This window comes from Mesocricetus auratus, unplaced genomic scaffold (assembly GCF_017639785.1).
Source record: "Mesocricetus auratus isolate SY011 unplaced genomic scaffold, BCM_Maur_2.0 Super-Scaffold_100676, whole genome shotgun sequence".
Lineage (NCBI taxonomy): Eukaryota > Metazoa > Chordata > Mammalia > Rodentia > Cricetidae > Mesocricetus > Mesocricetus auratus.
Window position 1 is genome coordinate 3,746,658 of NW_024429266.1, and position 21,116 is coordinate 3,767,773.

The 21,116-nt window shown below is 52.6% G+C and overlaps 2 protein-coding genes across 2 annotated transcripts; both read left to right on the plus strand.

The window, feature by feature from the left end:
* The first annotated feature begins 1,511 nt into the window (after nucleotides 1-1,511).
* Nucleotides 1,512-14,290, plus strand: Atf3 (activating transcription factor 3). The gene is made up of 4 exons (XM_005082874.4): nucleotides 1,512-1,675; nucleotides 7,876-8,119; nucleotides 11,703-11,810; nucleotides 12,899-14,290. Exons 2-4 carry the CDS (start codon nucleotides 7,880-7,882, stop codon nucleotides 13,094-13,096), a joined length of 546 nt encoding a protein of 181 aa, XP_005082931.1. The 5' UTR covers nucleotides 1,512-1,675; nucleotides 7,876-7,879; the 3' UTR covers nucleotides 13,097-14,290.
* Nucleotides 14,291-17,939: 3,649 nt separating this feature from the next.
* Nucleotides 17,940-20,201, plus strand: Fam71a (family with sequence similarity 71 member A). The gene has a single exon (XM_005082876.3). It carries the CDS (start codon nucleotides 18,336-18,338, stop codon nucleotides 20,091-20,093), a length of 1,758 nt encoding a protein of 585 aa, XP_005082933.1. The 5' UTR covers nucleotides 17,940-18,335; the 3' UTR covers nucleotides 20,094-20,201.
* The last annotated feature ends 915 nt before the right edge of the window (nucleotides 20,202-21,116 follow it).

Consider the following 21,116-nt stretch of genomic DNA (forward strand, 5'->3'; position numbering starts at 1 on the left):
TGAGAGAGAGGTTCAGAGAGAGAGAGAGGAGAGAGAGAGGTTCCCGTAACAATCCAGGTGGAAGGTGCTATGGACAATTCCGCTTCTTATCCCAAATTACCACTCTGACCACTCTGATCGCCTCCCCCTCGAAGGCAGGTGTCAGCAGGTGCCTCTGTCTTTACATCCTGGCGTCATGCTGGACGTGTGCACCCGAAGGCTTCCCAGACAGGTGTGCGAGCCCTGGGCCGCATTCGTGCGCACTTCTAGCCCTTGGGTAGCTATGGAGACCCGCCCGGGTCTCGCGCTCAGCCTAGACTTTTTGAATTGCTGGATCTGAACCCGCAAACTGTTTTCAGGGTTCAAACTCAGTTCTGCCGAGGCCTCAGCTTGAAACTCGAGCCCTACGTCCAATTTTTCCCGCCACCAGATTTTCGGACAGAGGGCCCCCACGTTCCCGCTCTAAGCAGTACGTGCTCAGTCCGGGCAGCCGGGTCCCAGCACAGCTCTCTGTTCCTGCAGACACTAGAAACCCGAAGACGGGTTTTCTCTAAATACTTCCTGACATCCAGGAGGACCCCCCCTCCCCCGCTCGCCCCCTTCCTCCTCCAAGGCGGGGCGCTTGGGGATCAAAGCGTCCTTCTAGCCCGGACTCCCTGAGCCGAGCCGTCTTTTCCCAGTCCGTTTTAGCCCTGCGCTGGGTGGCCTCTGATCGCTCCTGATCTTTCCTCTTTCTACACACTCTTGCTTTCGCTGAGAATTCCCTGTTCGTTTCAAATGTCTTGTGGTTGTTATTAAAACCTCAAAGCCAAGCCAACAGCGTCTTGTCGCTAGCAGCTCCGGAGGCCCTGCGTGTGCGGGGCCCGCGGCGGCGGAGGTCACGCTGGCGGGTAACGGTGTAGATTCACCGGAGGGTAACTTTGAGCACCTCCTTCCCGAAGAAGATTGTCACCTCTACCCCTTCCCTGCCCCCTCCTTGAGCAGAGGCGCTGGCCGGAGAAGGCGCTTCTTCCTGGAGTTTTAGAAAAATGACCACGCATTTTTTGGAGAAAGGTCGTGCCCGCTACCCAGCCTCACCTAGTCTGGGCCACCGCCAGGACCCGCCTCCCGAGCACCCCCTCCCCCCTTCCCCAACCTAGCGGAGGGAGAGATGCCAGGGCGGTGGAGTCATGCCGCTGGCTTGGGCACCATTGGCTCATGCCTGGAACACGCAGCGACGAATACGCACAACTGGCGGTGCGCCCGGGCGACTCCGGGCCTGATATGGAGCGAGAGGGCGGGTGCGTGCGTGTGTGTGTGTGTGTCCCGGGCGTGCGAGGCGCGCAGGACGCTCGGTGACCGCCCCTTCTCGCACTTGCATCACCAACTTAGAGGTCTCCACCCACCATTAGCCCCGCCCTCGGCCCTCCTCCACCCCTCCTCCGGCCAGTTCTCCCTGGAAGCTATTAATAGCATTACGTCAGCCTGAGATTGGTAACCATGAGTTTAGCTAGCGCGAGGGCTATAAAAGGGGTGATGCAACGCGCTCCCAGCCACAGTCTCACTCAGCGAGACGCGCTGGGCACGGTGCTTCCCCCGCGGAGCCGGCCGGTCAGCCTGCGCTCCGGCAGAGTCCTAGGTGCTCGCCCGCCGCCGGGACAGACCGCCCGCCCCTGGCCGCTCTCTGGACCCTGGCCGCCCTGAGCGGAGATTGGAGGTGAGCATTAGAGCCACGCGGTGGAGAGCCGGTCTCCCCTTGTCATCTCCCCTCTGGTGACCAGTCCCGGGACCCCTGAGCCTCCCGGGACTCGAGTCCTAGTCTCCCGCGCTACAGTCGCTCGGCTGAGCTGCTCTTTGCCGCAGCCGCTCCGAGCCGGGGGAAAGTTTCTAGTAAAGTGAAAGAACGAACTTTCTCTTTCGAGTCCTGAAAGATGCCCGGGGACGGAGAAGATCGCGCGCTCTCGGCCCGCACCTAGAGAGGTCGTCTGGGTGGGTGGTGAATGCTGGTGCGCGGGGGTGACCCACACTCTCGGGATCGCGGTCCACTCTGCCCCTCACTTGGTGGCCGGAGCCGGAGTGGGTCTCTCCTAAGTCCGCGCAGAGAGGCGCGGTGGCCGCTGGTGGCAGCGCTGCTCCCGGTACCGAGCGAAATGAATGGGGAAGGAACGCTCGGTCCGAGGTCCCGGCACAGCCGCTGGAGGTCGCCTCGCGCTCCCGGGAGCGGAGCTCTGGGCCGCAGGACCGCGCAGGGAGCCGTAAGCGAAAGCGAGTTGCAATTAGTTTGGAGGCGGCGAGCGCTGGTATCGCGCTGTCCCGGGGCGGACTCCGGAGAGGTCTCGGCACCCACAGAAATCGAGCGGCTGGGCTTAAGGGGGGCTCAGCACCAGCCTCTCGCTGTTGTGACTCTGACTTTCTTTTAACCCGTACTTGTTTTTTTGTTTTTGTTTGTGGTTTTGTTTTGTTTCTGCTTTGTGTAGTCGAAGAACTGCGGGGACTGGATCGAACGGGTGGAGGGACCAGGGTGTGGGACCACTTGAACGAGCGCGCGCGCGCGTGTGTGTGTGTGTGTGTGTGTGTGTGTGTGTGTGTGTGTGTGTGTGTGTGTGTGTGTGTGTTGGGGATTGTTTTGTATTCTTGAGACAGTCTATAATTCAGACTCCTGGCGATCCTCCTGCCTCAGGCTTCCAAGTGCTGAGATTACAGCCATCGCTCCCAGCACCCTCTACCTGCGCTAGAGCCCTGTGCTTTGTGGTCCGTATGGCCAGGTTTTGACCGAAGATTTTTCTGTTTTTAGAGTGAAATAACCGAACTAAAAGGAGCCAGGAAGGGATCTTGAGTGGAGAGGGTGGCTCCCCACCCAGGGTCTCTGAGACAGGAAGGGAAGGAGCTTCCCTCTCCACCCCTGCCTCCTTTCTCCCGTGGGTCGGTTCTCTGCTCCGACCCACTCTCATTTTCAACTCCCATGTTTTATTTTTCCCTCCTAGCTGTTTCATTTTGCTTACTTTCATTATGTAGACCACAGGCTTTCTCATAAATCACAGGAGTTGACAAGCCCAACTATTTCAACATTTTAGTTTTGTCTGGCTTTCTTTGAGACAGGGTCTCCCATTGTAACCCAGGTTTGCTTCAAACTCGTGGCAATCCTCCAGCCTCAGTTCCCAAGTGCTGGGATTACAGTCATGTGTCACCAAGAGAGCACATGTTTTGCATGTAGCATTTGTTGTGGGATAATGTTACCATACACAGGCTCTCGCCTGGGGGCGGCGGTTGCTGTTGTTTCTGAGATTTCCAAGGTTGCTGATCAGATGGAGACACAGCGCCTAGCACTGTGGCTACCTAAATCCCTTCTCCACAGGTTTCTTCTGTGACCCCTTCCTGTCTTCATTCTGTCAAAGCCTCCTCTATGAAGGGTTCCAGGTATGGGACTCTTGAGCCCTCAGCTGCTACCTGGCTGACAGCTCTGCCTGTGGCTGGCTGCTTTCTTGAACTGATGGCCCTGGTTGGAGAGCAGAGGGTGTGGTTTCAGCAGCTTGGCTGGACCGGACCACCCTTCAGCTCTGTGAGTTTAGGCTAGTTGCTTTCCTTCCTGGACCTCAGTTTACTAAATGACACCGTGAGGATCTGATCTAGACGGTCCTAAGGCTGGGTGCCCTTAGCCAGAGTCTGTGATTCCTCAAGGAGCTGGTTCCAGGCTAACCCAGCCAGGGAAGGAGGGACAAAGCCAGGGCACCACAGACACTGCAAGAGAGAAGTGGTTTCTTGTGTGAAAACTCACAGTCTCCGAAGAACACAACGGCAATGGAGAAGTGCTGATGTCAGCAGGGGGTCGTGGAGGTCACCCGGTGTCCCGGGAACCCAGGACCGTAGTACAGTTGTGACAGGCTGACCTGAAATCCTTGAGGGTTCCAGGCATTTGCTGATGAACAGAACTAAACTGAATTGACAACCAAATCCGTTTCCCTGACGTGGGAGAAGGTGGAGTTAGAATGTATGTGTGGGTGTGGATCTCTTATGTTTTCAAACGTGTGTGTGTGTGTGTGTGTGTGTGTGTGTGTGTGTGTGTGTGTGTGGTGTGTTCTTCCCCACAGCCCGGGGAGGGAGTTGGCAATCTCATTCACAATTTTCAGGTAGGAACTGAAGGCCAGAAAGCTTCTGGCTCCTGAGTGGGTGCTAAGTTTGTGAGTGGCAGACATAGTCCTGGAGACAGCCACTGACCCTGAAGCCCAGCCTTGCGCCTCCAGCCTGCAAACAGGAGAAAGAACAGGATGTGTAGAGTCAGGGGAAGGGGGCTAACCCTCTCCCGACTGCTACAGGTTGGTTTGCAGATGGTTCAGTGGAAGGAAGTGCAAATCAAAAGTGAAATTTCAACTGGAGATAAAAATCTAGGAGCTGAATTTCCAGTTAAATAGATTAGAGAAGTTTCACTTTCTTGAAAATGATGACATTGCCAACGATATGACATAATTTCTGATTGGACATCATGAAGCAAAAAAAAAAAAACAAACAGAATTTGAGTCCTGAAGCAAATCCAGAAGACAGTTTTATGATCAGTGTAGAGAGTTAACTCAGCTCACCCACCCCCCCAACACCCCCCTCTTGGGATGCTGGGTGTGTTAGAGGTCCCAGCATTTGAAAACAAGCTGAGGTTTTAGACTTTGTTTCCCTGGAGGACATGGCCTGACTCTAGGCTGATTCTCTGGCGGAGGCTGACAGGACAAACCAGAAAGAACAGGAACGCAAGTCTTTGCGGACGGAGTTCCTTGATCATCAGAAAGACTTTCTTAACAGCGTTACGGCATGCTTGTGTCCCCCAAGGAAGCCCCGCCCCCAGCTTTTCACAGAAACATTCCATACCACTGACATTCCTCAGTGTCTTCCTGTCTTTACACTAAGAAGGATGGGGGAAAGTCCCAAACAGCAGACTCTAAACCCCAAGGGCTCATTAAGAAACCTAGCTGGGTGGCTAAAGAGACAAAGGCAACTTCTGTGGCTCAAACGAGTGCGTGTAGGTGAGCCATCAGGTCGTGCCCACGAAAGCCAGGCCGGTGGCAGCTCGGAGCTCCATCCCTTAACTGGTTGTTTTGTTTTGTTTTGAGCAAAACTGGAGAGGAAGGGGAAATGAGGATGCTTGGGAGGAAGTTAAGCCTCTGGCTTCAGAAGCCAGGGAAACAGCCCCCCAGACACACGACTACAGGGTTCAATGGAGAGACCTTCAGTTTGGGAGAGAATTGTATGCATCTCTTGAGTTCTTTTGACTAGTGGAGGGCAGCTTTCGCTGGATTGGAGTTTCTCCAGGGCCTAGATCTCCAGGGACAGGTACCTGGTGAGGAGCTTATAACATCAAAGAAGGTGACCAGACAGACCCTACCGAGTCTCTACAGGAGAGCAGCCAGCCCTGTGTGGGAGAGCCTGGGAGGCCCAGTGTAGCTCCCGGTGGCCCTCACACCACTCTTAAGGTAATGGGGTACTTGTTATCAGCCTACCTTTGCATAGGAGAAAGAAGCCACTGCGTGTGTGGGGGGGGTACAGTCACAGCACATAACTAAGTGGTCTTCAAATCTTGATTCTTTTTTTTAGATCCTAGCTTGAGAATTTTATGGCTAAAACAGTCCATTTAAACAATTACGCCTGGACGCAGGCAGTAGCGGAGTGTGTACCTGCTATAAAAAGACTAGCAATTCCTTGAGTTCAGGGGTTCCCTGGGGATCGTTGCCTGCCCCCCCCCCACAGTTTCTGTTCCGGGCTTCACTCCTCTCCAAACGTTTGCTGTTTGTTGTTGCTCAGTGGAGTATAATATTTGGGTGCGCAGCATATAAATTAAGGTCATGAGTTCTGAAGCCAAGCAAAATGAATCCCCACACCCGGTACTATCCCGTGTGAATGTGATCTGTCTAAATCTCAGTTAACGCGTGTATAAAATGGGACCAGGTTTCATAGCACTGGCTTCTCGCAAAGGCCTGAAAGAGACAAGATAGATAGGATATCCTGTAATGTTAGAGGTCTTCCAAAAGGCTCCCTGTCCTCCGGGACATGGCTGATGACCAGTATCACCAAATAGAGTCCCTCCTCTTACTGCTCCTGCTTCAGTGAGGGTGGGAGTCATAGCTGCGTAAGTCCACAGCGGAAGACGTCGGGGTGTTCTAGATCACTTCTGCCCTGACTTTCCCTTGTCACCCCTGTGGATTTGCTGGCCTATAGAATGATGAGGCCATCTGGTACGGTCACCTCGTCCCCATATTGTTTATTCAGTTGTCCAACCGGTCGGCAGGCATCACCGGCCAGTGCTGAGCCCGGCTCCGGACAGAGCTTCAGCAGTGGTGTGCTGGCTTGGGGAGTTCTCAGTCAATTTCCAGATGAGGGCTTGAGTCCCTCAGAGCTGAGTGGCCTGCTCCTTCGAGACCAGGCCCGTCCCAGGTCCCCTCTGCTCCTACTCCAAGCCTCTCTCCTTGCATCTCAGCGCTAAACAACACCCCCATAAATCCAGAGCTCCCTCTCAGTCTGGCTTGCCCTGAAGCCCTTTGCTTTGCCATCCTTCTCGTTAAGAAGGGCTCCTTGTTCCCGCAGGACCCAAGTTCCCGGGGCGGTTACCACCCCCTGCCAAGAATTGGGGTGGAGAAACACACCCAGCTTCCTCATTCCCTTTCCCGGGTCCAGCTTCCTGCGGGAACAGAGTTGTGGAATTCAAGCCCACCCCCACCCCCGACTTCCTGCTTTAACCCCCAGATTCCAGAAAGTGCTGGTTTTTGTTTTTTGTTTTTTTTTTTCTCTTTGGGGTACTGAGGCCATGTTTGCATAATCTGTATACCAGCAAGACTACAAGGAGAAGAGGCTGAAAAGCCGACCCTCTTAAACTCTTAGTCGGCTCTGAGATGCTTGTTTTCAGAATCTGTTTTACTCACCAGGTGATGGTAGCACATGCCTGTAGTCCCAGCATTCCGGTAGGCAGAGGCAGGAAGATCTCTGTGAGTTCGAGACCAGCCTGGTCTACAAGAGCTAGTTCCAGGACAGCCTCCAAAGAGAAACTCTGTCTCGAAAAAACAAACAAACAAAAAGAATCTGTTTTACTCACAATGAGGATAGCATGAACAAAAAACCTTTTTGATGGTCTGTTGACTTTAATTAGCATTGCTTGCCTGAGCATGGGAATGGGATTAGTTACTGGAACATGACAGCTTAACCTGTGGCTACACTATTGCATAAAGTGACCCCTTTCACCAACAGGGGTCGCTGCTAATAGCTCGTGGGTGGATTAGGATCTGGACCTCAGGCTGGCCTCCCTAACCCATGCTGAAATGTTGATAGGCTCAGTCTTACACAGGTCCTCTGCAGGCAACCACAGCTCGTCCAGAAAATAGCATTTCACATCCTTTTAACCCCCGTGTCGTTCCCTGAGCCATGAACGTGTGTGTGTGTGTGTGTGTGTGTGTGTGTGTGTGTGTGTGAGAGAGAGAGAGAGAGAGAGAGAGAGAGAGAGAGAGAGAGAGAGAGAGACAGACAGACAGACAGACAGACAGGGAGAGACAGAGAGACAGAGACAGAGGGGGGAAGGAGAGAGAGAGAGAAGGTATAACAGTCACTTATTCTCAGAACTTTTCTCAACTATGATGAATTTCTGCGTTAACCGTTGCCTGCTGCAAAAAAGCTTACCAAGGCTGAACATAGTACTAGTCTCTGGATATGAGTATAAATACTTAGGAAGCAGTTTGGCAACGTGTACACTTAGCAAAACAACAGTAATATGTTCTCCCTTATTTCCTATAATTCCTCCAGCCACAGGCAAGAGATGGGCATGAAATGAAAGCAAACCAGAAGCCCAAGGGCTGATGGGACTTTGTGCTGAGGTGGACTGTACTTTTCATGGTTGGGATCTGTGCCCCAGGACCCCTGAAGCAGTTTGGGCCTAATTTTTTCTTTCAGCAAAATGATGCTTCAACACCCGGGCCAGGTCCCTGCCTCGGAAGTGAGCGCCTCTGCCATCGTCCCCTGCCTCTCTCCTCCCGGGTCCCTGGTGTTTGAGGATTTTGCTAACCTGACACCCTTTGTCAAGGAAGAGCTGAGGTTTGCCATCCAGAACAAGCACCTGTGTCACCGGATGTCCTCTGCGCTGGAGTCAGTGACCATCAACAACAGACCCCTGGAGACGTCAGTCACGAAAGCCGAGGTGGGCTCTGCCAGCGCATGTCCATTCTTTCGTTATTACACACACGGCACGTGCAGGAGGGGAGAGCTTACATTCTGTCGTCCGAGGATAATGCAATAAAGACTAGGATGAGCAGGGGTAGTGTGTGTGAGCATGTGTGTGATCAAGAGGCTGCTACAGGCAGGTCAAGAGAACAGTGAGTTTGAGGTCACTCTGACACACATCATGACGCTCTTGAGAGAGAGAATTGGTAAACAAGCATCTGGACAAACACACACACATACGCACACACGCGCGTGCGCGCACATACACACACACACACACACAGGGATGGCTCAGTAGTTAAGAGCACTTGCTGTTCCTGCGGAGAACACAGGTTCAACTCCCAGGACCCACGTGGTGGCTCACAGTTGTCTGTAGCTCCAATTTCAGGGACTCCAACGTCCTCTTCTGTCCTCTGCTGGCAACTGCACAAATGTGTCATGCATAGATAAACACAGGCAAACACTCATACACAAAAAATAAAAAATAGATATTAAAAAACCAGAAAGGGGACAGGGAGAAGAAGCAACTGCACAATCGTGAGCACACATGCATGCACAGGCTCATACACATACAATAAAACTTTTTTTTTAAGAAAAGAAAGGGGCCAGGCGGTGGTGGCGCACACCTTTAATCCCAGCACTCGGGAGGCAGAGGCAGGCAGATTTCTGTGAATTTGAGACCAGCCTGGTCTACAAGAGCTAGTTCCAGGACAGCCTCCAAAGCCACAGAGAAACCCTGTCTCGAAACACCCCCCGGCCCCCAGAAGGAAAAAGACAAGAGAAGAAAGGGGCTCGGAGAGTAGGTGGAGGTGAGGTTACCATTTTAAATCAGGAGGCCAGGGAAAGTGCCACTAGTCGTGGCCTTTGAGCTAGGACTCGAGGTGGGGGAGTCTGTGGAAGGGTACTCCCTTGGGGACCTTCCGTATACGAAGATGAAAGTCCAGGCTAGGCTAGTGCTGAAATGTAGCTGGCGTCTGGATCTAAGGTGAGGGTTAAGCTGATGTAGGTATGGACATGTCGTGTGGACAAACGAGTGTCCATTTGCCTCAGTGCTTGGGGCTTTAGGAGCCGGGCGGGGCAAGAGCAGAATGTCTGTCCTCTGCAGAATTCAGCCAGGAAGTGCAAATGTGAGCTGGGAACCCAGGGCCAGAGACATGGAGCTGGGAATCACAAACTATTGATGGCGCTTGAAGCTGTGAGTTCAGTGAGGCCACTTTTTTCTGTGTGCAGACTTTCTGTAAGAGTGGAGAATGGTGGTGATGTTGATCACCAGGAGGTTAGCCCTCCCCTTTCTGGCAACGACGCTCACAGATTTGGTATGCTGTGTGTTTGCTCTGGGCTCACATCCACTCACTATGTGTTGGGAAACTTTCCTGTAAGACACCTGGAATAATAGACTCGGTTACTGAACCGTGGTTGCTGGTGACAATGCTCCTTCAAGAACGTCAGAGATAATGAACCCTTGCAACTTTGTTAGCCGCTCTTGGTTACTGCAAGTGTCCTTAATATGTGTGACTGCAGCCCTGGGCCAAGGAGTCAAACTGTCTCAAAAGCTGTCAGTTTAAAAGGAGGCTGAGGACCAGGTTGCAGCTCAGGGATGAGTGTAAGACCTTGGGTTCTGGATTTGATCCCTAGCACTGGGGGCAGAAGGAGACTGGTTGGTAGTCTTCACCACTGTTCGATTTCTGTGGCCGCGGACTGGCATTTGTGGAAGGTCTGAGGGGAACCTGGCTCGTAGCAGCCAGTGGATGGAGACAGGCATTATTTATGATTATTTATGCTGTTGGGGTTATTAACTGTGCTCCCAGCTAACTAGGAGGACAGAGAGGGTGACACAAAACAGTCGCGGGTATCACGTCCAGTACTGGATAGTGCAGGTTAGAGCCTGGGACATCCTGGGAGACTTTTTTGTTTCTAATGGCATAGTTTGCAATAACAAGATACAGTAGCAGGAAAAGCGGGGAAAGGGAGGCTAGACAGGTGGGTGGACAGGGGAGGACTGTTGGAGAGCACCTGGAGGGAGAAGAATGGTCGAGCAGCTGATGGAGGCTCCTGGGTCCCCACTCTAGGGGAAAGGACATACTTATAAAATGTCTTTTTCCAGTTCTGGCTTACAGGAACCAATTCAATGATCAAAATCTTACTTCGAAACCCAATGCCAGTATAATCCTTTTTCACGGCCTCTTCGATTTTCATGACTCATTCTTTTAAATTTTTATTTTTATTTTATGTATATGTTCTGTCTGCAAGGACGTGTGTGCACCGTGTGCATGCCTGGTGCCCACGGAGGCCAGAAGAGGATTTTGGGTCCCTGGGGACCAAAGTTACAGTTGTGAGCCACCATGTGGGTGCTGGGAACCAATTCACAAATTCTCCGAAAGAGCAACAAGCGCTCTTAACCACTGAGCCGTCTCTCTGCACACCCACAGCGTGTGTGTGTGTGTGTGTGTGTGTGTGTGTGTGTGTGTGTGTGTGTATTTCTTATTTATGGGGTCTGTGGCCCTGAGACATGAAAGATAGGAATTCCTCCTCCAGCTTTGAGCTTTACGTCTCTAGATTTTGACACCTCCATCTCAACCCTCAGTCAGTGTCTTCTGACCCAGAAGACTGGGAAAAGGTCAGAGTGGGTCAGGACTGCCCTCCTGAAGCTGACAGGGTCTGACTTTGGCCAGCCCACCAGAGTTCATTGGCTAGATTTGGCCATTGCTCATCAGTCTATAGACTTAGTTGGGTCTGGGTGGACATCCATGGAGGACCATACTTCCCAGAGCTGGACAGGACTCTGATCTCTGAGAGCCCCAGTATTGACTCAGAACAAGGCACGGGAAATCAGGGTGACTTGTTGGCTGAATCAACAGGTGGTTCGGTGCTCTACTGCCAGTGGTATCCAGCTGTGGGCTTACTGACACCATTTTAGTACCAGTAATGGCCTTGAGTCTCACTGCTCCAGGAGCTCACAGGCTTCATGGGAAGGGTGTGCCTTGATGCTCCTGATGAAGACAGAATGTTAGTAATTTTCCTGTTGGCTGCGATCGAATGGTTGACAGATGCCATTTGGAGAATCAATTTAAGATTAAAATTCTTATTTCAAACTCCAAACGCATTTTAAAGTAGGTTAGATTTTAATTTGCTAATTTCAAGTGCAATTCTATTTTAATGAATAGAATTTTGATCTTAGATTTTTGTTGTTTATTCCCCAAGGGTGTGTGCACTCCTGTGTGTGGGGAGTTCACACAAAAATCTAGGCCATGAGGCTGGGGAATCGACTCAGTGACTAAGAGCACTTGGCTGCTCTTCCAAAAGACTGGAGGTCCCAGCACCCCATTCCTAGCACCTACACCGGTTGACAGCAGCCTGTAACTCCAGCTCTGGGGACCCAAAGCTCTCCTCTGGCCTCTGTAGGCACCATGAATGCACATGGTGGATACACACACAGACAAACACGGATATACAAACACACACGTACAAGTGACTAAAAACGAACAAAAAGCACCAAACCAAGAAACCCACACCCTTGATATTCATGGTGGCTTAAGTGTGTGCCTTTGGGGTTTTTATAGGTGGCCCCTGAAGAAGATGAAAGGAAAAGAAGGCGGCGGGAAAGAAATAAGATTGCAGCTGCCAAGTGTCGAAACAAGAAGAAAGAGAAGACGGAGTGCCTGCAGAAAGTGAGTGTGGGCAGGGCTTCCCCTGCTTGGAGCCCACACCTGGCCTCACCAACCTTTGTGTCACTGGCATAGGGGGGTTGTGGGCGGTGCAGAAATGCCAGCTGCAGGCGGAGGGAGGAGCAGATCTGTTACACGATGGAGGGGACTCTGACGTGTAGAATAAAGATTTGTGGGTTTAAAAACTTCAGTATCCAGGGGCTAGCAAACCGGCTCCTCCAAAGTGCTCACCGTGCAAGCCTGACAGCCTGGGTTTGATGCCCAGAGCCCACCGTGGGAGGGGAGGGCCGACCTCCAAGAGCTGTCCCCTGACCTCCACGACGTGCCACAAACTGGCCCATACATCCCCAGGAGTTTCTAGGCTTTTGGACCAAGGCGACTTTATTCACACCAGTTTTACCGAATGAAACAAAGCAGTAAGCCCCTGCTGCTGCCACTGACTCTCAAGAAAAGCTTAATTGCTCTCCAGCTTGCTCTGGTATCCCGGAAGCAGTACTTACACGGTGCTCCTGCCTGGGTCTGAACCCTGCTTCTCTTCTTCCTACCTATCGAGCACTTTGTGCACCCCAAGGCAGGCTGTCACCTCCCAAAAAAATACCAGGGGTATAGCATGGGTCCACAGGCAAGGCAAGCCACAGAGCCTGGTAGACTTGGCAGGGGCCGCGTCTGCTCCGCCATGTCTGTGCAGGCCGGCTTCTAGCAGAGACACAAGATGGCCTCAGTAGTCCTGGGATCTCTGCGTGTTGCTTTAGGGTCGGTGAAAAACCCAAGAGTCTTGGTGAGATCAGAAATTCAGGGAAAACGCTACACCACCAGTTTGAAATTCTCCTCAGCTCTCCAGACCCTGGGGGGCCCAGATGCCCTTGGCAGAGGACTGGAGCAGCTTCGGCAAGCATGGTAGCCTGGCTCAGTGGTATCCCCAAACTTCCTCACATGCCCCCCAATTTCAAAGGCCTCTCCAGGGTCGTCCTATCTGTGTGGTAGGATGGGTTCCCCCAGCAGACCTCTCCCAACTCGATAAACCCCAAGGTTTCCAGGTGGTTTCCCCCATGCCCCTCCCCGCCATAACGCCTCTGTCGATTGTCCCTCAGGAGTCAGAGAAGCTGGAGAGTGTGAACGCCGAGCTGAAGGCCCAGATAGAGGAGTTGAAAAATGAGAAGCAGCACTTGATATACATGCTCAACCTGCACCGGCCCACGTGTATCGTGCGGGCCCAGAATGGGCGGACTCCGGAAGATGAGAGGAACCTCTTCATCCAGCAGATAAAAGAAGGAACGTTGCAGAGCTAAGCGACAGGGGCATGGGGGCAACTGGGGAGTCCTTATTGAATCCTCCTTTTCCACCCCAAACCCTGAAGCCACGGAAAGCTGGCTTCCTGTGCACTTCTCGAATCTCAGCAGCCGAGAGCCGTTGGGGCAGGAGGGCCTGTGGCGACCACGGCGTTGTCCCATCCTGCCCCGGAGTGAACTGTGGCACAGGGCAAGAGCATCCTTCGTCTCACTGACTCCAGGATTTAGGCCTTACCATCCCAGGCCATTCTCAGATGATCTAGCTGGGCCCCGCCTGGGGTCCCATGCAAAGCGGGATACCCACTAAAGGGATTCATGAGGAAGTGTCCGCCTCGGTAGGTGGGGTGGGGCCAGGGCCTCCACTGCAGCTGACGCCATGCCTCCTAGGGAATATGGAACGAGAACACTCACTGTCGAGGTTGTCCAGTGGCCAGGATGTGCTTCTAGAAAGTATGCTGTTACATCCCAGAATGACTGCACGGGCGCTCATTTCAGAACCAGCTGTTGTGCTATTTGGATGTGTGTCTGGAGTGACACTGTCACGATCTTTCTGGGAGTCTCATCAGAACTGATTTCTGAGAGTCTGCGAGTCTGCCATCATGGGTAGATAGTATCCCGCTTGCCCCCCAGGAGTGACGCGGACCTGATGGCCAGCTGTGCTGCCCTGTGCTGTCTGGAGGGCGCCTCCCTTCCCTGTTCCCACTGTTGGGGGAGAACCTGGGCACGGCAGCAGGCCCCTGGCTGCAAATTGTTGCAATGCCACAGAAAGAAGGCACGCAGGAAGTCCAACTTCCGGAGGGTAGGACTCTCCTTCCCACTCAGTGATGGGGCAGGCGTGATTTCTAGGCCAGAAGGGCCAAGATACTCCATTTTACTTCCTTGTGGCCAGAAACCACAGCCTGTGGGGAAGAGAGTCTGGAGCCGTGTACAGGGCCAGGCTTCTGCTTTGTGGGGTGTTAATGGCATTGTATTTGTTATTGAGATGTGGCCCAGGGCATTTCAGCCCGGAGGCACCTCCCTCTGGCCACCGTGACTCTGGCTACTGTTAAAATTCTGATGTTTCTGTGAAATCCTCAGAGTGTTTAATCTTACTCAATAGTATTATTACATTTTTCTGTGAGAGAAAATATTACTTATTTATCCCAGTATTCCTAGACTGTCAACATAATAAATATCAGAGTAAGACTCGGTAAACTTAAGTGTCCTTCTGGTTTCTATCAGTCTGTTGAAATAATGGCCCTGCCTCTCTGTTATGGAGTGATTAGCACTGAGGATTTGGGTAGAGATTCCTTTGTTCATGGGGAGAACACTAGGTAGGGCAGCTGGGGTTTGTTTTGTGTGTGTGTGTGTTTTGTCTGCATGTATGTCTGCACTCCACATGCGTGCAGTGCCTGAGGAGGCCAGGAGAGGGTGCTGTAGGGGGGTTGTGAACCACCATGTAGGTTCTGGGAATAGAACCCAGATCCTTTCTAAGAACATTGGCAACTGCTGATCCGTCTCTCCAGTCCAATTTATTTTTAAGTGTGTGTGTGTGTGTGTGTGTGTGTGTGTGTGTGTGTGTGTGTGTGTGTGTGTGTGTGTAGGAGAGGTGTGTACATGTGCCCTTCACACCCACTGTTTGGCACTAAGATGGTTTGTTGTTTTTGAGAGCCTCACTGTGTGACCCTTGGTGGCCTGGAAGAGCCTCTCTTCCTCCCTGGGTTCCTCTGTCTCTTGTGTTGTCCTGGGATCTGATCTGTCCCAACACCTGCTTCAGAGTAAAAGGCTTGAAAGCTCTGGCTCAGGACCTGAGATCTAGAGTCATCCTTACACATTCTGTGAAGAGGCAAAGACGCCATTTCCCACTTTATCCAACACCCACCCCCTTCTCAGGTGCCAGAGAGCTTAGAAAGAGCCCATGATTGACGCTGTAGCCTGTCTGGAATGTCTCTTCTGAGTTCCGGTGCTGCTGTCTTTGGGTCTGGATCTGCCTGGAAGTAAGCAGGCTTTACACACTGAGCGTTCATTCTTCTGGGTGGTTGTGACTCTAGACTCCAGAAGCCTCTGGTCTCATCAAACATTGGGGTCAAGCTAGGTGGTACCAGCCTGGTGGGTCTCTGGTCACGGCTAGCCTGGTTTACACAGTGAGGTCCAGGCCAGCCAGGGGCTATGTGGTGAGATCTTGTCTCAAAACATCGAGTGTAGCCGGGACGTTGGTGGTACACGCCTTTAATCCCAGCACTTGGGAGGCAGAGGCAGGCAGATCTCTGTGAGTTTGAGGCCAGCCTGGTCTACAGAGTGAGTTCCAGGACAGCCTCCAAAACAATAGAGAAACCCTGTCTCGAAAAAAAAAACAAACAAAAAACATCGAGTGTACTTTTGAAGCAATTCACCCTGCACTGCAAAGCATGGGTGAGAGTGAATGCTAATCACGGCTAGCATTCACTGACTAGGACAAGGGGCTGGACATTGTGTCCCCTGTGTTTGCCACCTTTCTGTCACTAAAACAAAATACCTGAGATAAACAAAAGGAGAAGCCTTCAGTGAGTGAAGGCTCTGGCTGCCAAGTCTGACCTGAGTCCAGTCCCACAACGAGAGACTGAACTACCCTCTGACCATGCTACTGTGATGTACACGTGCCCCCAACCTGCCCCATCTCACACACACACACACACGAGAGACTGAACTACCCTCTGACCACGCTACTGTGATGTACACGTGCCCCCAACCTGCCCCATCTCACACACACACACACGAGAGACTGAACTCCTACAAGTTACCCTCTGACCACGTTACTGTGATGTACACGTGCCCCCAACCTGCCCCATCACACACACACACACACACACACACACTAAATGAATACAATAAAGCACTTTTAAAGAGAAAAAACAGAGCCTCGAAGACAGTTTAGGGCTCTTGCCACACAACCCACGTAGACGCCAGGTGGACATGGTGGCCTGCCTGTGATTCCAGATGGGAAAGACAGACACAGGGCATTCCCCCAGAGCAAGCAGGCTAGCCGGAGCCGCCGTGTCTCCCCATCTGGGTGCATCTGAGAAAACCGACCTTGGGCTGCCGCATGAGCCTGTGCAAACACCGCTCACACATGCATGAAAAACTGGGGGGGGGGTTTGGTCCACAGTTTAGAAGTGTCAGTCCATGACTGATTCATCTTGTGCCTCTGGTCTGTGTGGATGCAGCAAGCCCTGGTAGGGAGTGTATGGTGAACCAAAATCACTTCAGGACCAGGAAGCAAAGACTGGAAGGCAAGGTGAGAGCAGAGTCCCGTGATCTCCCTTAAGTCCCCCAGACACAGGACCTCCCACAGGGCCCTCCCTCCCAGCAGCTCAGCGACTCCTAGGGCCTTATTTAGCACAGGGGCTTTGGAGACGTTCCCAATCCTTGAAAGCACTGCTCCGGTCCACATGTGAGAAAGTAGGGGACGCCAAAACTTCTCAAAGTCCCCCAGTCTACCTGAGATCGAAGACTACGCTCTTTGCAACCACCAAGGTTTCAGACAAGAGTTCTAAGGGTGCATGTGTGGTGTGTGTGACTGGGAAAAACACAAATCATGATATTTAGCATTCGGACACTTTCGGCACACGCATGATGCTGTGTAGCCACCACCGAGTGGCACCCCTGGAGCAATCCCTCCCCAGGTCCCACCTCCAGCACGTGGCAAGTGCCAAGGTCCACCCGCAAATCAACATTCCGTTCCTGCTCATGGCTGAGCAACAGTGTATTGCTCGAGAATCTGTATTTTGCTCATCCACTTATCAGTTAACAGCCAGGTGTGTGTGTGCTTCCACAGAGCAGCAGGTAACCTTTGCCCTTAAGGAATGAATGTCTGGAATAAGGGTCCAAGTGACAACGGTTTGGAAGTCCTGAGTCTGGCTAGCTATGTGGGTGTGGCATTAGGCAGAGTCATGGTGACAAATGTAAACAGATTTCTAAAGCTCTCCCCAAAAGCAGGGCTGTTAGAACGGGGGTGGGGGGGGTGAATGCTCTCTTGGAATTCAAGGACTCCTGTTTCCTGTCCTCTACCTCTGTACCGTGCATTGCACGGTGTTGAAAAGTGGGTCCTTAGAGATTAAATGCTCCCCTACAAAAAACAAAACTGAAGGAGATACCACTGAGTGATGTGCCCCTACCTCAGCCCACCCACAGTCTAAAAGAGCGGTCTTCCATCGCGCGCGAGCACACACACACACACACACACACACACACAAGAGAGAGAGAGAGAGAGAGAGAGAGACTATACAACGTGCCATGATGTAGCAAAAATAAATCGGTTTGAAAACGCTTGACTGGCCCAAGCTTCCCTCAGGAGACAAAGTCCCATAGCGGTTTAAAACAGAGATTTTGGAATCAGTGAGACCTGGATTCAAACAGTGCCGTATGCAGGTGATTGGCATTCGGTTTCTCTGCCCTATGAAATGAGAACAGTAGCAATAGCACTCCTTGCCGGGTCCTCCAGCAATGTGTGACATGCTGTACACAGTACAGCGTCAGGAACCATCAATTTTACCTTAACTGGTGAGGGCCAGAGCCGCCACAAAAGATCACCATCAACATTTAGTGAGGTTTTCATGGAAGCGCCAAGACCGGTACTCGGGGTTGTCCAATAAAACGGCACCGTAAAGCTCCAACCCTTCAAATCCACCTGCCCCTTGGGCTGCCACAGGCTTCGAATCTTTTCAGTTTGGGCTAGAGAAAGAAGCACTCATATACGGCTTCCCACTGGAAACCTCTTCATCTTGGCCAGCCCTGTCCTCTTTCAGGGCAGCTGGAGGATGGGACAAAGGGGGATGTGCCAGTGACGGGTCACAAAGGGAGAGGGGGATAAGTATGGCTGTGCAGGGCTTCAGGCCCTAGTGGTCACTTCTCCCACTAGGGCTGCAGTCGTAGACGTACAGGGGGCTTTCAAAAAAAAATCACCAGCGGAGGTCGGAGGGTTCTCACACCCGGAAGAAAACCTCCCTGGAGTCTACCCTGCATCTCTACACCCTTGGAGAGATTGGGCTTGGAGTCCAGGTACCCAACAGCACCCCCTTGTCAATCATCTGTGCTCCCACCCCCAGCCCAGGCCTCTGGGAGGCTCTGAGGCAAACTGGGGGCCTGTGGGGTGGGGTTGAGAGACCCGCTGTGAGTGCCGCTGCCTCTGTGACCCAGGAGCACTGTTGCTCCCCTCACCTGTGGAGACCAAGAAAGACGCAGGAACCCACCTCGCCAGCGTACGCACCCTTCCTGACACAAAATGTCCGCGAAGAATGAGTCTCTGTTACCGTATTACACGGCCCAGAGTGGCTCCGGAGTTGGCATGTTCAACACCACCATGGGGAAACTACAACGGCAGCTGTACAAAGGCGAGTACGACATCTTCAAGTACGCACCCATATTTGAGAGTGACTTCATCCAGATCACCAAACGGGGCGAAGTGATCGATGTGCACAACCGTGTCCGAATGGTGACCGTGGGCATCGCGTGCACCAGCCCCATCCTCCCTCTCCCTGATGTCATGCTGCTGGCCCGGCCAGCCCCCGGCTGTGAAGAGTTTCCCGGACGCGGCCAGACCACCAAGGGTAAAAACCGCAAGGCTGGGAAGACCTTGGAGCTCACTAGGCTCCTGCCTTTGAAGTTCGTAAGGATCTCTGTTCACAACCGTGAGAAACAGCAGCTACGCCTCAAGTTCGCTACCGGCCGGTCTTGCTACCTGCAGCTGTGTCCCCCTCTCGAGGGCCGGGATGACCTCTTTATCTATTGGGAGAAGCTGATCTACCTGCTGAGACCGCCTGTGGACAGTAACAGCAGCACCTATGCCATCCCAGCAGAGGACATGGTGTGCATGCCTCTGCTGGAGGAAGAAGAAAAGAACAGTGCGACGGCCGTCGAGCCCCAGGGAAAAGGGGAACCAGACCAGGTCAGTGTGAGAAGCCTCCCCATGGCTACGGACGTGAACGGGGTCAGCTCGGCTGCTTTTGCTGGTGGCGAGGGAATCCATCATGACTCTTACAGATCCTCCCCTGTGCCCAGCGCATCCACCCCCAAAGCAAAACCAAAAGACCTCACCAAAGAGCCAGCAGCAGGGACAACATCAGAGGCGGTGGGTGGCCTAGCGGGTGCTTTGAGCTTGGCAGCAGCCAGGTCTGTGGGCCCTGGACAGAAAAATGCAGCCTTAGCAGGGAGCGCCGTCATGGGTGCAAGAGGAAGCAAAAGCCATTTGGCCATTGCGAGCGCTGGCAAGATGTCCCCGAAAAGTATGAAGGCTGCCTTGGCAGGGACAGCCAGCAGGTCCCTGGAGTATATTTCCAGTACATCCACCAGCCTCTCCCGAAAAGACAGCCTGACTGTGGCAATTGCAGGAATAGAACCTACCAGCAAGTCTGTTGGAGAAGCAGCAGCCGATCCAGCCCCAGCAGCCCTTGCCCTGAGCGAAAGCCACACCGATGGGCAGACTGGAGAGCAGAGAGCCCCCGAGGGCAGCACTGAAGCCAATAAAGAAAGGAGAGAAAGAAGGGAGCGGAGGGCAAAGGACAGGGCTGGCAGCAGGAGTTCCCGTCGCCAGAGAACAGGAGAAAGCCGCCGCAAGACAGCGGGGGACAAGGCGGTCCGCAAGCCAGCCAGCCGCAGATCCACTCGGGCCGCCGCCGAGAAGAAGGAAAAAGGCTCCCTTAGAGGCAGCAAGCATGGCAGGTCGCACAAAGGGGTCAGCCACGTCCCCATCACGAAGGAGTCCCGGAGCTCCCACAAATCAGGCAGGACCCTCTCCACCAGCAGCTCTGCGTCTGCCAACAAGAGGGTGGGCAGAATCAGCTTGTTCCTGAGGAACATCAGGGCCAACCTGGCTGCGAAAGGCCTGGCGTCACAGCGCGGCCAAGACATGGACATCGTGGCCAAGACCCTGGAGACAACCGACGTGGAGGCCATCATGGAGACAGAGAATGGCCAGGGCCTGGACATCATTGGTTCTGTGACATCCGAGGTCATGGAGACAGTGACCTTTGAGGCTCATTAAAGTACAACTCAGGGCCCAAAACTGCAAAGGGCCCAGGGCCCAGGGCGAACCCCTAGAGTCGATTCCAGCTTTCTTACTGCAGTTTGAATAAAGAACCATTCTACCTGAGAAGGGCTCTCCGTATATCCATACCCAGAAGTTCAGGAGTGACCTCATAGTGAATTCTGTGACGTCATCGAGAGACTCCTGGCTGCACCCGGATGAGGACTCCCTCTCCTGGAAGTGGACCCCAGGGCTGTACCTGTGTTCTCCTTGTCTAGGGATCAGGGCCCTGGATCTAGTCAGGGATGGGAAAGGGCATCAGACTGGTTCTTAAGACTGTCTGGACTTAGCAACTCGGTAACGTGCATTTCTGTCAGGTGTGTATGCTTCAAGAGACAGCTGTGAGGATATTCCTAGCAAAGCGCTTTAATGTCCAAACACCGGAAACAGACAAATTAGCAAAGTGAGAACTTATACTATTGTAGTAGGTAGGGTATCCAAGTAACCTGCAACATAGGTGAATTTTGTTCATAATGTTGAAAAGGAGCAAATCAGAGAATAGGGTATCATTGCTTTTTAGGATAGTTCAAAATCAAGAAGTTGAAGGAAGAGCAGACATGTGGACAAGACGGACTCAAGACCTTCAGGGATGTTGAGAGAGAGAGAAAGAGAGAGAGAGAGAGAGAGAGAGAGAGAGAGAGAGAGAGAGAGAGAGAGAGAGAGAGAGAGAGAGAGGGAGGGAGAGGGAGAGAGAGAGAGAGACAGAGAGAGAGAGTGTGTGTGTGTGTGTGTGTGTGTGTGTGTGTGTGTGTGTGTGTGTGTACATGCCATAGCCAGCATGTTGTGGTCAGAGGACAACACTTGGAGACTGGTTTTCTCCTTCCACCATGTGGATTCTGGGAAATGAAACCCAGGCCGTCAAATTTGGGGGCAAGTACCTGTACAGGCTGTGTTCAAAGAGTGAGTACATTGGGGATTGATTTTACAATTTTAGTGCCTCAGATGTCTGCATTGTAGTACCGTTTCCAGAAACGTATCTGG

Excerpts from the sequence above, each read along its gene's own strand:
- Atf3 (XM_005082874.4), top strand. The coding sequence starts at position 7,880 with ATGATGCTTCAACACCCGGGCCAGGTCCCTGCCTCGGAAGTGAGCGCC. Across the intron at positions 8,120-11,702 it reads CGTCAGTCACGAAAGCCGAG|GTGGCCCCTGAAGAAGATGA; the intron begins GTGGGCTCTGCC and ends GGGTTTTTATAG. Across the intron at positions 11,811-12,898 it reads AGACGGAGTGCCTGCAGAAA|GAGTCAGAGAAGCTGGAGAG; the intron begins GTGAGTGTGGGC and ends ATTGTCCCTCAG.
- Fam71a (XM_005082876.3), top strand. The coding sequence starts at position 18,336 with ATGTCCGCGAAGAATGAGTCTCTGTTACCGTATTACACGGCCCAGAGT.